We start from the raw sequence: 16,810 nt of genomic DNA, 5'->3' as shown, positions 1-16,810 counted from the left end.
AGCAACTGAGCCACCCAGGTGCCCCTAAAATTTCAATTTTAAGAGTGACATTTGCTGTAGGTTTTTGCTAGACGATCTCTATTAGGTTAGGATAATTACCTTCTGTTTGAATTGTACCAAGAGTTTCTTAGTAATTATAAATGGATTTATATATCCAATATATATTGGATTTTATCAGATTCTGCATCTACTAAGATAATTGTTTTGTTTCCCTTTTAACCTGTTCATCATGGTATATTACATTTCTAGAATTTTTAGTCATTGAACCATCCTAGCATTCTTGAGATAAACCCAACTGATCATGATATACAACTTTTTTATGATAGTAATTTAATTGACTAATCTTTTATTCAGGATTTTTGTGTCCATTTTAAATAATTTTATTTATTATGTGGTTGACATAAAATAAAAGCACATGGTTAAATTGTACACTTTGATAAAACATGTATATGTTCTTGAAACCATCAGCAAAACCAAATAACTAAAGTATCTATCATCTCCCCCCCACACACCAAATTATTATGTGTCCCTTTGTAATACCATCCTTCCATCCCTCCCCAACTTCGCCTACTGATCTGTTTTGCAATCTCTGGTAACTATCGGTCTGCCCTCTGTCATAATAGATTCATTTGCATTTCCTAGAATTTTATGTAAATGGAATAATATGTCATATAACCTTTTTTTCTGTCTTATCTTTTACTCAGCAAAATTACCTTGAGGCCCACGTTTAACGACGAGGAATAGCTTCTTTTTTATTGTTCTTTTTATTGCTGAATAGTATTCTACTGTATGGACATTTGTTCATCCATTCATATGTTGAGGGAAATTTGGTTGTTTCCAGCTTTGGGGTATTATAAGGCTATTATGAACAATTATGTACAAGCCTTTGTATGGACATAGCTTTCATTTTTCTTGGGTAAATGCCTAGAAGTGAAATGGCTGGGTCATATGGTAGGTATCTATTTAGCTTTTCAAGAAACTGCCAAGTTAGTGTCCAAAAAACTCTTTATTTTGTCTATATTTTCACTGGGTATGGAATTCTGGGTTGATGGCTGTTTTTATTTTGTTTTTTCTTTCTTTTAGTACGTTCAAGATGTTGTTCCACTGTCTTCTCACTTGCATTGTTTCTGATGAGAAATATGTTAGCATCTACACATTCATTTCTCTACATGTCTCTTTTGTAGCCATGTCTGGCTATCTTTGAGATTTTCTCTGTATCACTAGTTTTGAGCCATGTGGTTATAATGTGCCTTACTTTTGTTTTCTTCGTATTTCTTGTGCTCAGGGTTCATTGATTTTCTTGGATCTGTGGGTTATTGATTTCATCAAATTTGGAATACTAGGCCATTGTTTCTTGAAATATTTCCCACTCTCTGCCTTCACCCAAGCAACTCCATGTTACTTAAATTTGGCTGCTTCACTGATGCTCTACTCATTCCTTTTTGGTCTCTTTTCTCTATGTTTCATTTTAGATAGTTTTTATTGCTATGTTTCTCAGTTCATTAATCTGCTGTGATGTCTAACTTGCTGTTAATTTTATCCAGGGTTTGGTTTATCTCATACTCTGCAATTTTCAACTCTAGAAGTTCAATTCGTATCTTTCTATAACTTCGTGGCTCTATTTAATGTATCTCAACCTTCCTCTGGTTTCTTGAATATATGGAACATATGGAATGCAGTATAATAACTTTTAGGGTCCTTATCTACTATTCTATCATCTCTGTCATTTTCTTGGTAATTTTTTTCCAGTTTCTTTGAATTCCTGATAATTTTTGGCTAGATGCCAAACTTTGTGAATTTTGCCTTTTTGGGGGGCTAGACATTTTTGTATTCCTACACATAAGTTTGTATTTCTATACATATCCTGTTCCTGGATTCTTCTAAGTCATTTGAAAACAGCTTGTACCTCTTGGTCTTGCTTTTAAGCTTTCTTAGGTAGGAGCGTTTAGTGTAGGGTTCGTTTTTCTTGACTACTGAAGCAAGACGTTTTTAAGAACTCTAATCTATGCCCTCAGAATTCTGAGATTTCCTTTCTTGCCACTGGAAGCAGGCGCTATTTCTGGCCTGCTGCCAGTTCTCTCTAATTCTTTAAGTTGGTTGTTTTCTGGGCATTGGGTAGTTTCTTCACACTGTGCTGAACAGTATTTATTTGACTACACGAGGGGGATACTCATCAGAGCTTCATCGTTCTCTCTGTGTACCTTCTTCCTATCAGGTAATCAATTCTGCGAATTTTTGATACCCAGCTTACCTAGACTCCTACCTTTGTCTCCTTAAATTAGAGAGATTTCTGAACTTTCCCTGGGTTCCCTCTCCCTGCATTGTGGCCTGGAAACTCTACCCAGGCAACAAACTGGGGAAATTACAGTATTCACCTGATTTGTTTCCCTGCCCCCAGTTATTATTATCCTTCATTATTTGGTGTCTAATATCTTGAAAGGTATTGTTTTATATATTTTGTCTGTTTTTTAGCTATGTCAGGGTGGAAATTAAATCTGGTCCCTATTCCTCCATTTGACTGGAAACTTACATGATATCTACATTCATAGGTAGTCTGGTCTACAATGTAGTTTCCTTGTCCTATTATTGTATGACTTTAATTAAGGTTTTATTAGCCTCATGAAATAAATTGGGTAGAATTCCCTCTTTTACTGTCTTTCAGAACTATTTGTATAAGATAGGGAATACCTGTTCTTCAAAGGATAAAGAATTTGTAAGGCTTGCCTGTAAAACCAGCAGAGCCTGTGATCTTGGAAGGAGAGGAAATTAGAGACTTGCAATTGCTGATTCAATTTTTTAATGCTTCTGGTTTATTTAGCTTGTCCACTTCTCCTTATGTCATTTAAGTAATTTATATTTTTCTTAAAAGTTATTTATTAATGTTCTCCAATATATTTGTTTGAAATTGTCACGGAAATTTTCTATGATTTTAAAAAAATCTTTACTATGTATATAATTATATTTCCCTTTAATTCTTAATAGTGTTTATCTTTAATTATTAATTCTTAATAGAATTTTCTTTTTTAGTGTTAGTAATTCCTGTTAGAGGTTTATTTATTTTATTAGTTTTTTAAAGGTATTATTTAGTTTTGTTACTTTTCTTAACTTTTGATTTTCAAATTTATTACTGTCTGCTCTCATCTTTACCATATCCCTCTACTTATTTTTAGGTTTACTGTTCTTTTATTTTCACTAGTTTTTTGTTTTGTTTTGTTTTGTTTTTTTAGTTGAGTTTAGGTGAAATGATTTTCACTTATCTTTAATATTTTTGCTCTTAAATGCAGTAAGAATACTTTGGCATTATTTGAAAGTAGCACATATTATCTCTGAACATTTTAAAGGGCATATTCTTAAATACAAACAGCCTTGAAAGCAAGTAGCATTATTGAGTATTAGAGCTGACATTTCACTTCCATGTTGGTTTCTTGGGGTTGCTGTAACAAAGAACCACAAACGTTCAACACAACAGATATTATGTCACAATTCTAGAGGAAGTGGAAAATCAAAGTGTCTGCAGGGTCATGTTTTCTCTAAAACCTGTAGGGAAGAATCCTTCCTTGCCCCTTCTTAGCTTCTGGTGCTGGCTGCCCGTGCTTGGCATTCCACGGCTTGTAGCCGCACCGCTGCGATCTCTGCCTCTGCGGTCACATGGAGTCCCCCCACCCCCCAGGTGTCTGTCTTTACATGGCATTTGCTTCTTACAAGGACAGGGCCGCCGTCATGTTGAAGTAGGGCCCCCCCTCATCACCTCATCTTAACTCGGTTATGTCTACAAAGACCCTATTTCCAAATGAGGTTACATTCACAGGAACGAGGGGATAGGACTTCAACACCCAGTTTTTGAGGTTTCAGTTCAACCCATAACAAAAGAATCCAAAACTGAGATCCAAAGAAGTTCAGTAACTTGCCCAAGGTCAGAGAATTTCATTACTACTAGCTACTACTTAGATTTCTCCACTCAGAGGCTTGTTGCAAATACTGTAAGATACACCTTGTTGGCAAGTACCTCAAAATGGTTGTGCATAAGTATGAATTTAAATTAGGATAAATATAATACTTATAGATAAATATGAATTTCTGGGAAATAAAATCTTTGCTTATCCACCAGGGGGAGCCAGGCTCAATAGGGCTCCCAGGACAACCAGGATTTCCAGGAGAGGATGGAGCTGCAGGGAAGAAGGTAACACTTTTTTATGTTTACTGGAGTAAAAACTATTGAACCACACTGATACCTTGGTGCTATAGGACCTCAAATTAAACCATCCAGGACAAACTTAGTCATTTTAGGTAAATGTCTCACAACTCTCAATTTCCTTTTTCACTTACTTTAGATAGAAAGAGCGCCAGTTTATTGGCTGGATAGTGTCTCATGCTCTCTGCTTTCTCTCTGGCATTTCAACCATGGTGTCCCCCAGTGACCTAGTCCCTTTGGATTCCTAGAAAGCACCTGAAATGAAACTATGAGGCAAACACTTTTTCTCCTCCAACAAGAGAGTCTGTAAATGCATTCAGGAAGTAATTATAAGGAGTTTTTGAAGTATTATGATTTGACATTTGAAACATTCATTTTTCTAGATAAGTAGAGAAAAACAGCAGATGGAAAGGCTGAAGGTCTTTCTTGTATTTTTTACCAAACCATCAAATGTGAATGAAGAGCCAAAGGAAAGTGAGCTTATTCTTTGAAAATTGGCAGAGAAATTGGACTTTTTCCTATTTCAGCTGCTCTGAGCTCAGCTAGAGTTTGATTTGAATTTATTAAAGTTGGTAAACTCCCAAATTAATTTTAAGACTATTATTCTGGAGGGTCTCAGCAGAGAATCCACTGGCCATAAAAGGAGACAAGGTGGGCTTATACAAACTGTCCATGCAGGGTTAGCTAAGACATCAGTGTCATTTCCTCTAGGGAGAAGCAGGGCTTCCAGGAACAAGAGGCCCAGAAGGACCGCCTGGAAAAGGACAACCTGGCCCCAAGGTATGGAACTGACAAGGTGCTGGGGAAAGCAGACTGCCCAACGAGACAGTTTAGGAGAAATTTGATTGTTACTCTTGCTATGTCAAATGTGTTTACTTCTGGCTAAAAATTATGGCTCCAGCGTGTGTGTTTTCGGAAGACAGGAAGTATGTATTATTCATTTTTATTTTCCTAAGATCTATCATAAGACCCGGCTACTAGGCAGAGTTCAACACATGTTTTCTCAATAAATGGTCAGACTGACATTTTAAAACACATAGAAAAGAAGTCTTGAGATACATCCTTGAGACTTGAAAGTCCATACATTTTCTTCAAATACTTATAGTATCTCACACTGTAAGAAAGAAATACCACTTATCAAATGGAGGTTTCATTTTCACAACTTGGCACACATTTATCTTACACATTGTAGAAATGCTGGTTGAGTAACATCTTTATAAAGATGAGAATATCCAAATTCATTAATAAGACCACTAAGTGACATAACCTATGGCCTCTAAGATGCCAGATGTTCCTGCAGTTTTTATGTACAGTCATCAGTGTACATATAAAGACTCTGGAGAATTACGTATGAGTAAAGTAAAAATAAAATCTGTATATTTATTAGTGTTCTAATTGCATTAAAATGGTCAGTGAAAGCTTAAGAAGTCTACGTCTTGTGCAAATATTGGCTAAAATTGAGTCCTTAACCTTAAATGTGAGAATTTGACATTTAAATTATTTGCAGAATTTCAAACGTTTTAATTTATTGGTATATCAGACTATGAGATCTCTTTCTCTCTCTCTCTCTCTTTTTTTTTTTTTTTTTTGTGAACCTGGACAGAGAATACCTTTTTCACAACCCCCCCAAAAAATACTTTTAGAAATGCTTGTCTATTGGGCGCCTGAGTGGCTCAGTTGGTTAAGTGACTGCCTTCAGCTCAGGTCATGATCCTGGAGTCCCGGGATCGAGTCCCGCATTGGGCTCCCTGCTCAGCAGGGAGTCTGCTTCTCCCTCTGACCTTCCCCCCTCTCATGCTCTCTCTGTCTCTATCTCATTCTCTCTCTCAAATAAATAAATAAAATCTTAAAAAAAAAAAGAAATGCTTGTCTATTAACATTCAGGAGAACAGACGTTTTCTAGAAGATACTTTTGGAAACTAGACCCTTGGAGATAATAATTGAAGCTGGAAGAATAAATGATGTCTCTGGGAAAGAGCTGAGGTTTGAATCCTACATTGTGCAGTAGTTGGAGAAAGAACATTCAGACCAGCATGAAGATAAGCAGAATAGTTACTGTGTTAGGGAAACTAAGGTGACAGGGTTTCAAGAGGAAAGCAATCGGTGGTGTCAAATACTACCTATAGAGCGAGCAGAATGCATTGGAAAGAGAGGGCACTGGATTTGTAGCTCTGAGGGGTTCTGTGGCTTATGGAAGTTTAGGGAGAAGAGAGGTAGGAATCTGTTACATAGCCCAGACATGCTATGGTTCAGTGTTGGCACTTTATTACCTTTCACTGGGCTCCTACTGTTGTCTTCTGGGTTATTTAGGGCAGTAAATTAAATTTGGGAGTAAATGGAAGAAAATAACTAGTTGGGGTTAGATTTTGCCTCTGTTGGCAAATGATAATGATACGATAAGTTAAGGATACAATAACATTCAACTGTTATGTTTTATTTTTTTATCACCTGTGTCACTGCTCTTCATTAGTTTGGACCTTGGGAGTTAATTACAATCTATAGATGCGGTAGGAATTCACCTCTTCTTGAGGGAGTGTCTGCATTTCTGATGACCTTGGGAATATGTCAGAAATGTGAATTCTTGGATCTCAATGCAGACTTACTAAATCAGAAACTCTGAATGTGGGGCTCAGCAATCTGTGGGCTAACAAGCCCTCCACGTGATTCTGATGCACGCTTAGGTTTGAAAATGGTGGTAGAGTCATTTATGTCATAAATGTTTCAATGCCCTCAGCTGCAAACCCCCGGAATAATTTGAAAGTTATTCCTTCGTTGAGCCACATTTGGATATGGTACCTTGCAGTTGAGCCCTAGTTGAGCCCTAGTTATAACACTCTGAGGGCTCTGGTTGAATGTAACAAAATTCCTTCAGGGAAGTACCAGCTTACACAGCCAGGCTGAGGAGCAGCCATTCGGGCAGTACACAACCAGGCTGAGGAACAGCCAGTCGGCAGTTTCTTACTCTGTTCCAGGTTAATGCTGATGCGTCTCTCTGCCTATAGAATTACCAGTCTCATTTGGGAGACAGAACTAGATTCCTTGTTGAGGAAGAAATGGGGCTGGATTTGAAAAACCTGGGGTTTTTTTAGTGGTAACTTTATATAGCTAGCTATTTCATGCTTCACTTCTTTTTGCCACCGTTACAATCTATGGATGTAAAATTAAGAAAATTTTTCTTAAATGAATATACAGTGTTTTATTAGTTTCGGGGGTACAATATAATGATCCAACAATTCTCTACATTTCTCAGTGCTCAAGATACGTGTACTCTTCATCCCTTTCACCTTGTTCACCCAGTTCACCCATCCTTCCACCCACCTCCCTTCTGTCAACCATCCGTTTGTTCTCTATCTTGGAAAATATCTCATTTTATGTTTTAAAACTCAAGCAGCATTAAAGCTGAAAAAGCACAGGTACCTAGCTGTCTTTTCTGAAACCGCAGATGTCTCAGAAGCATCTGTTAATAAACCAATGCTGCCAAAGAACTATGAATTCCAATCAAAGTCCCCAAAGAGAGATACTGAACTTAGATTTAAAAAACATCAAATCATATTGAATAAGTGGTAAAGACTGAACAATTCTGAAGTCACCCAGTCTGCTCAAGAATATCGGCAAATCTTGTACAAACTGAGCTGGACTTAGGATACATTGCTTGAAAATCAGTGTTAGTTGAGAACATGGTCCTGATAGGGTTGTTGTCAGAACAAGGAGGGTTTGTTCATACAACTGTATTTTTATAATTATTTTGTCAGGGTGATGAAGGAAGGAAAGGGAGCAAAGGAAATCAAGGACAGAGGGGATTTCCAGGGCCCGAAGGGCCAAAGGTATGTTTCTTATATTCTCATTTATGCTTTGGGGAGATTGTAACTGTGTCTGGTTTTAATAGAATATTAAATTTCCACTGCAAGTTAGATTCCCTGGTTCCTTCTCAACAAATCCAAGTGAAAAAGGCTTTAGAAAACATGCTATTCTGGGTGAAATAGGATGGAATGAAGAGTCCATAAAATATGTGATCTTCTTTGGAGCATTTATGATTCTTAGAGACAATCTGTATGTCCATTCTTTCAAGTGACCACCAAATATTCAGAAGTTGGGATAGAGTTAGGACTGTAGGAGATACCAATTCTCTTCCATCTTGTTTTGCTGAGCAACATGGTTCCAGACAGAGAGGTAACACAGGCATGAGGAGGAGCAGGGCTTCAGAATGCAGGAGTGTAGGATTCTCATCCTGCTCTACCCAGAACCTTTTGGAGTCAGTCATTTTCATCCTAGAAAGCAAAAATAGTATCTCTTTCCCAGGATTGCTGTGAAGACTGAAAGAGTTAATAAAGCACTGAGCACTGTTCCTGGGACATAGTAAGTGCTCAGTACATGGAGCTATTCAGAGAGACAAAAATCAATACTGTGCAATGGCAAGTAGGGGATATATGACCTGATAAACTGACCAGGACCAGATGCTGAGGATGAAGTAAAGGAAATTGCGAGACAGGCAATCAGGTGTGTGTCCTGACTTAGCAGGAGTGAATATTGAGGTCATTTGGATGTGTCAGGAAACAGAAATTGCAAACCTAAGAGAGTTCAAGCTTCTAGGAAGATGCTAATTGTAAGGAGGCAAGGAGTACATTGAAGGACCAGACTATTAAAGAAACAAACACACAAAAACGGTACCGGCAAGATAAAAGCAGGTAGAAAACAAATCATCCTCTGTCGACAAGTCATTAAGCTTCAGTGTCCATCAGTATCACCTGGGAGCTTGTTACAACTCTGTATTTCTTGGCGCCATGCCCAGACAGCGGGATTTTTTAGTAAGTGGGTGGGTCCTAGAAATCTTCGTTTCTTAAATAAGTGCCCTATGCTACAGGTAATTCAAGGAGCACATGATGAAAAAGGCCACTATATAAGCAAAGTATTATATTAGTATTAATAACAATGGTTTTTCCTTATATCTTACTCTGTTCTTCAAAGAGTACTTTTCTGTATTTTGAAATACAGCTTTTTTGATGAAGAACTGCCATATTTTAAAGCATAATCACAATTTAATACAGGGTCTTTAAAAGAATTACATACTATCTACATGTATAATTTTGTATTTTAAAAGTAATTGACTTTTTTTAAAAAAAGAATAGAATAGAGGAAATCTAGAAGCATAATTTTGCTTACCCTGGTTTAGTGAGAATTTTAACAGGTTCATATTTTATTCCTTTACCATGGGATTGAATCAGGTGGTTATCTGTTGCCAGAGCCCCGACTGTGTCATGTGTCATTGCCGTATGGGTTGGAATTAAAGATTTGGCATGTACATGTGTGGCATGAGCTGGGCCCCAGTGGGCTGGTGTGCTCAGCCTTGGGTCGTACTGGGTGATCAGCACAGTGGGAGGCCTCAGCTGTGAAGGCGACTGTGGTCCAGGGCAAGAGTCATTAGTGGTGAATCTGATTGATGGAGTCCCTCCCGGAGGAAACAGGGGGGCCAAGTGGGCAGCTCCCACCACTGAAGACAGTTTAGTCTCTAAGGCAGGGGGAGGCACATCTCTTGGAAAGGCACAGGTAGTAAATATTTCAGGCCTTGTGGCCAAGGGGCAAAATTGAGAGTATTATGTCGTCACTTAAATAACAATCATTTAAAAATGTGAAAATCGGGGCTCCTGGCTGGCTCAGTTGGTAGAGTATCAGACCTAGAGTATGATCTCAAGGTCATGAGTTCAAGGCTCACATTGGGTATGGAGCCTACTTAAAAAACAAAACAAAACATGAAAACCGTTTTTAGCCCACGGCTGTGTGAAACCTGGCAGCAGGCCATATTCGGTCTGATGGTCGCAGTCTGCCACACCTGTCCTACACCAGTAGTTTCCAAACTGATAACAAATCCCTCCTAGTCAAAACAAATTTGACCACACTTCAATATAGGTTTATTCTTCAATTGTAGTGTTTACTCATAAAGTGTATTAATATGCTGTGAAATTTACATAAATAATTGAAAAATTAAAAGATAAAAATTTATAATGAAGCCCTAGTATTTTCTTCTAGTATCCCATATGGGTCATTTTGAACACCTGGTGGGGTGTGTGCACCTTCTTTTATTTTTTTTATTTTTAATTATTTTTAATTATTTTTTATTTATTTATTCATGAGAGACCGAGAGAGAGAGAGGCAGAGGGAGAAGCAGGCTCCCAAGGAGCAGGGAGCCGATGCGGGACTCGATCCCAGGACCCTGAGATCATGACCCGAGCCGAAGGCAGACACCTAACCATCTGAGCCACCCAGGCGCCCTGTGCACCTTCTTTTAATGACAATTGCTTTGCATAGTGTCTTTAAATGAGGTAATTGTACTTATATCAGACCTCCCAGGGGGCCTCATAAAACTCCTATTCCTGGGCCCAGCCCCTAGATCTATTGAATTAAAATCTCTGGGGCTGAGACCTGACTCTGTATTTTATCAAATTCCTCTGATGATTTGAGGATCACTGGTCTAGAGCCAGATGGGACAGAGATATTGCTTGAGTCTTTATTGAGATTCAATATTGAGACCAAAAAAAAAAAAAAAGATGTGTTAAATTTTCTATTCAAAATTCCATTGTTTTTACCATAAACTCCTACTTCTAAAAAGGGATGTGAACAAGGATACAATAGAAGACTGATATACCATGGGACATAAAATAACAAAGGAAAAAGTTAGGAGGAACTACAGGGAACATTATTTACCTACCAAGTATACCCAAGAACTTTTGTTGAAGAAAATTGTTGTAATTGAACAAACATTTTCCTCTGAGCTTCCTGGCATGCAATACAAAAGGAAAGCACCATGAATTGCATAATTTTTATTAGCTAATAAAAGAACGCACAAGAGATAAAAGTTCCCTAATATTCAGAAACTAATTGAATGCATTTATTAAAGGCCCTGAAATCTTAGTCATCAAAAACTTTAGTAGTAGTTTAGCAAAAATGTTCAAATATTTTCACATTGGTTTGTGAAGCAGGTCATAATATTTTGAAATGCTGGGAATACATTTCTGTGTTTTTCCTAATATAATTCCTATATATGGTTTCTTTGCTTATAATGTAATGAATATTTTGCTCTTTTCTTAGGGTGAACCAGGAATTATGGGCCCTTTTGGGATGCCTGGAGCATCAATTCCTGGACCACCTGGGCCAAAGGTATGCATTCTTGGAAGTGAATGAATAAATGAATGAATGATTGGTTGATTGATTTATAACTTGGATCTTTGGCAGTTGGTGTGGGGAAAAAATTCATGATACCAGTGAACTAGAATTTCAGTTTTGGAAGAAGCCCAAGATATTATCTGGTTCAACCCTGACATTTCATAATTAAGCAAACTAAAGGCTAGCAGGAAATTTAAGATTAGAAATCAGATTTCTTGCTCCTGGTCTTGAACTTGTCACTTCACCATGAACTACCTCCACCAAATCCTAGACCCTAATGCAGGTAAAAATTTATTGTGTTTATTCAGAAGGATCCGGTAGGATTAATAATCAGAAAGTCTGGCAGAAAAGAAAACTGCTCAGATTTAAGAGCATTCCCAGGCATTCTTATAGTCTAAATATTTGAGTCTAGATAGCCACCTGTTTCAGTGGCCTTTCTATAAACTGCTGTCATGGTCCTTACTGACAGGTTTTATTTGCCTGGGATTTGAAATCCCCCTCAAATATATTAGAAGAAGCGACTACCTCCAGATCTGAGACTGATAGATTAAACCCTTTATAAATTGGTCTATCTCTTTTGTGTTTCGTGCTATTATGGTTTCTCCTGTCATCTAAGACCTGAAACTGAACATTATTTGAAATGTGCAGGGAGATAGAGGAGGACCGGGGCTGCCTGGATTTAAAGGAGAACCTGGAATTGCTATTCGAGGACCAAAGGTGGGCTTTTTTTTTTTAAATTTTATTTTATTATGTTATGTTAGTCACCATACATTACATCATTAGTTTTAGATGTAGTGTTCCATGATTCATTGTTTGTGCACAACATCCAGTGCTCCATGCAGAACGTGCCCTCCTCAATACCCATCACCAGGCTAACCCATCCTCCCACCCCCCTCCCCTCTAGAACCCTAAGTTTGTTTCTCAGGGTCAAAGGTAGGCTTTATTCATATTTTTCCCCCTCTATAAGAAGGAAGTGAAAGGGGAATTAATGCAAAGTAAAATGATAGTTGGGACTGTTCTACTCACTCTCCATTGATGAACTGGAATGTAAAAGTACACTACCATCGTTTTTTAAAAATCAAGCCATCAGATCATTCATTTTTCATAAATGCAGAGGAATGATAGCTCCTATGGTTAGATTTTGGGTGACTAAGCAGTTGTTTGAAAATGCTCCTTTTGTAATGTCTGTAATGTAAGAGATTATATGACCCATAACTTCTTTCATTTACATACTAATGGCCTAGGTATCTCTTTTGCAAAACATTATCCAAAAAGTTCATGTCTGGAAGCTTTACTGGATTAAATTTCTCTGCTTTGTTTTCCATCTTTCAGAGTTATTTTAAGTGAAAACGCAAATAATTATAGGAGATGACAGTTTTAAGTAATCATATCTATGTTCCATGGCAACAAAGCACCATTTCCCTGCTCACACAAAACCCAGCATCACAGCAAAATTTCACATTCCAAATGTCACAAACACATCCTATCCCTGTTTATGAGAACAGGCTTTGGGGCTCCATAATCAGCACTGTATTGAATTAGTAGCATGTTTTTATGTAGTCTTGAAACTGGCTTTAGTTCTATCAAATTGCCTCTTCTGGATAAAAGGAATCAAGTACCAACATCAGTGATTTTCAGAACTTCAAAAAAGAAAACTTAGAACCATCTTTGAAATATAATGCAAAACCTACTACATACTGTTGTTAAGTTGGAGTGCTCCTTTGAAAGGTCAAGGGAGGATCCTGACCTCCATTATTCCTCATCACTCTATGAATGAGAGAGACACTTCAAAGGGAATCACTCTGCAGGACATTTTCTTGAATCCAGTGCATCAAGGCCAAGTGACAAAAATTCTACCTATAAAAATATTGTGAGGAGTCCAGAATAAAAATCTGAGACAGATCAGTGCTCCTCTCCCTGCCCCCGATATTTCCTAAGAACATGAGAAGTAACAAGCTAACTGAAATTTTTACAAGATGCAGGACAAAGATCTCTAGGAAAAAAATGTTTAGTTGTAAACTATAAATGTTTTAACATTTTTTCCTTCCAATGTGGGTGCCAGAAGATAAACAGTAACAGCTGCTGATAATCTGTTATAGTCTTAAAACTTAGAAATAAAAACTGAAAGTGAATTCTGATTCCAGTTTTCTTTTCCTTTCAACTTAACCAGGGAGCAGTTACTGCTGTTTGGTTGTTGGCCTGTTCCTCGTGTAAGAATGGAAAGAAAGGGGTATCTTATTTGGAATGTTTAGAGCTTTACTCTGAAATATAGAATAGCACAATAAATTGCTTCTGAGAAGTGATCGGTTAGTTCTCTGTGGCTGAGGGTATGCCAAAATTCACCTCTCCTGAAGAACTTGTTTTTGCTGTCACATAACTGGAAGAGATCATCTTGTGTTTTTGTTGAGGACAAATAATACATTAAGTTTTTATAAGTGGCCAAGTGTTTTCTAAAGATCATTCTTAAGAGGGTTCATCACATAAAACCAGTCTCAGTTTTAATAGGAAAAAACAGCTATTGTATTCCTGGTTTTCAAATTGAACTTAACTTTTTTTTTTTTTTTAGATTTTTTATTTTTTTTAAGATTTTTTATTTTTTTATTTATTTGAAAGAGAGAGAGACAGCGAGAGAGGGAACACAAGCAGGGGGAATGGGAGAGGGAGAAGCAGGCTTCCCACAGAGCAGGGAGCCTGATGCGGGGCTCGATCCCAGGACCCTGGGATCATGACCTGAGCTGAAGGCAGTCGCTTAACCAACTGAGCCACCCAGGCACCCATAGGAGGGATTGTTTTAAGTATTAAATGAATTCACAGACTTACCGCAGTGCCTAACATATGGTAAGTGTCAAGTGTTAGCTAGCTATTGTCATTCCCTCCTGCTTTTCTTCCCAAAACTTTCCACGATAATTCTTTTTTAAATTTTCTTTTAATATAGATGTTATAAAAGTGAAATGGAGATTGCCAGCAGATATCCTGATTTAGCATGTGAGCTTTAGATATTCACTCCTTTGGGTATTTCAGTTAAAGATTAGCAAAAGTGTTTCTATATTTTAATTTTTTTCTTGAAAGGAAATAGAAGGTGTTGAGATTTGTGTTCCTTGTTCCTGGTAAACTGTGTCCGATAATTTTGCACATACATCATTCTGAGAATTTCACTGGCACCCTCAGTTTCATTTTTGATGGTCATTTGAAAGAAATTAATTTAATTTAATTTTTTTTTAAAGATTTTATTTATTTATTCATGAGAGAGAGAGAGAGAGAGGCAGAGGCAGAGGGAGAAGCAGGCTCCCCACGGAGCAGGGAGCCCGATGCGGGGCTGGATCCCAGGACCCTGGGATCATGACCTGAGCCGAAGGCAGACGCTTAACGACAGAGCCACCCAGGTGCCCAGTCAACTGTATTTTTTTTTTTTTAAAGATTTTATTTATTTGACAGAGAGAGACACAGCAAGAGAGGGAACACAAGCAGGGGGAGTGGGAGAGGGAGAAGCAGGCTTCCCGCCAAGCAGGGAGCCCCATGTGGGGCTCGATCCTAGGACCCTGGGATCATGACCTGAGCCAAAGGCAGACGCTTAACGACTGAGCCACCCAGGCACCCCGAACTTAACTTCTTTTATTGCTTAAAGAGTATGCGGTTTTCTTCCCCCCCCCCCCCCCCCAAGTCAGGCCTTCATTCCTGGAAGTAGAGTTAGGAACAGCTTTTGGGAGTTGGATTTGGGGCAGCACTTGGCTTGGAATAATGGCAGTTTGGTCTCAGAATGTGAGGTCCTTGCATACAAGGAAAGCATGGAGAGTCCTGTTACTTTCTCCAAAACAAAGTTCTGTCAACTGTCAGTTTCTTCCCAACCATAAATATTTAGAAATATGAACAGCCTTTAATCAAAATAATTTATATGTTGACAAGGGCCATTATAAGAGTTATCACAGTAACAGAATGTGATACAGAAAGAATTACATGTTTTAAATATAGCGTAATAGATTTATATTTTCTAAATCTTCTAAGAGAGTCTCCCTCATTTTTTTTCTTCCTCTATCTCCATTTTACTTTAGCCAGAAATTTCTTTGATTTGTGGGGCACCTGGGTGGCTCAGTCGGTTAAGTGACCAAGCCTTGGTTTCAGCTCAGGTCACGAGCTCAGGGTCATGAGATGGAGCCCCCGTGGGGCTCTGCCCTCAGCAGGGAGTCTGCTTGAGATTCTCTCTCCCTCCTTCTCTATCCCTCTCCCTCTGCTCCCCCCTCCATTCACGTTCTCTCTCTAAAAAAAAAAAAAAAAAAAAGCCTCTGAGTTCCATCTGAAGGAGAGTTAACACATCTCAGAAAATTTTTATTCAAAAGGCAGTAATCACGCTTCCCTATCTTCTATATAGGAGGCAGATTATAGCTACTGAAGTTTTTGATGCCAAAGGTTATCATGTAAAGCAATATTTAGGACTTCTTTCTAGGTCTCAAGATATGAATCACAAACTCTGTGTCCTATCTATTTATAACTTGTTTTTTTTTTTAATCTGTTTTTAATTTTCATTTGGGCTTATTTATTCCCTGTGTAATTTGGGCCTTATTAGAGAGGACAATAGATGTAACATAACAATAAAAATCTTACCTAACAGTAGGTAGTGTAGTTATCTTGACATTCAAAATTTTACACTTGAGATTTTGTTATGTATTCTTTCCTTCTCTTCTTCTCACACTATGCATATTAAAATTTCTCATTTTTATACTTGTCTATAATTTATGATACAAAAAAAGTGTAATTTTAAAAATTAAAATATCAGGAGCACCTGGGTGGCTCGGTCAGTTGAGTGTCTGCCTTCAGCTCGGGTCATGATCTCAGGGTCCTGGGATCAAGCCCCACATTGGCCTCCCTGCTCAGCGGGGAGCCTGCTTCCCCCTCTCTCTCTGCCTGCCCCTTTGCCTGCTTGTGATCTCTCTGTCAAATAAATAAATTAAGTCTTAAAAAAATTAAAATATCAGTAATCAGTCATTTTTAATTCCTATTAATGTGTTTCCTCTGGAGGATTTTGTAATGGTTCCCATTTATTCCCTATATTTATTCCACGCTTCCCACCAAACGCAAATGGGTAAGACTTATGAAGAGGGACTTATAACAAGTTGCCATATGTGGTAGACTTCCCTTCTAAAATTATTCAGATCATTCCTCTGCACTTACCAAGTGCACGTTTGCCATAGAGAGTTGGCATTGTGCTCAAGTTTTGCCAGGTGTTTCATTGTTTAGTCTTATGATGTTACCTGGTGTTGAATTTATGCAGGGGGCCCAAGGACCTCGCGGACCAGTGGGTGCTCCAGGACTCAAAGGGGATGGCTATCCTGGTGTGGCTGTAAGTGTGGACATTGCTGTGATTTCCTTCATTCCCTCCCTCCTTCTCTTTCTTTCTTTCTTCTTTCTTTCTTTCTTTCTTTCTTTCTTTCTTTCTTTCTTTCTTTCTTTCTTTCTTTCTTTCTT

The 16,810-nt window shown here is 38.1% G+C and overlaps 1 protein-coding gene across 1 annotated transcript in view; it reads left to right on the top strand.

Moving 5' to 3' along the window:
* COL28A1 (collagen type XXVIII alpha 1 chain) overlaps window positions 1-16,810 on the top strand; it is a 161,530-nt gene that overhangs the window by 69,996 nt on the left and 74,724 nt on the right. The window contains exons 19-24 of the mRNA XM_035020613.1: window positions 4,109-4,180; window positions 4,904-4,972; window positions 7,945-8,016; window positions 11,276-11,344; window positions 11,999-12,067; window positions 16,617-16,685. Coding sequence (XP_034876504.1) covers window positions 4,109-4,180; window positions 4,904-4,972; window positions 7,945-8,016; window positions 11,276-11,344; window positions 11,999-12,067; window positions 16,617-16,685 — 420 coding nt within the window. The remainder of the gene's footprint in view (window positions 1-4,108; window positions 4,181-4,903; window positions 4,973-7,944; window positions 8,017-11,275; window positions 11,345-11,998; window positions 12,068-16,616; window positions 16,686-16,810) is intronic.

Source organism: Mirounga leonina, unplaced genomic scaffold, assembly GCF_011800145.1.
Source record: "Mirounga leonina isolate KUSES-001 unplaced genomic scaffold, KU_Mleo_1.0 Mir_174, whole genome shotgun sequence".
Classification (NCBI taxonomy): domain Eukaryota; kingdom Metazoa; phylum Chordata; class Mammalia; order Carnivora; family Phocidae; genus Mirounga; species Mirounga leonina.
This window is presented reverse-complemented; position numbering and strand designations above follow the sequence as displayed.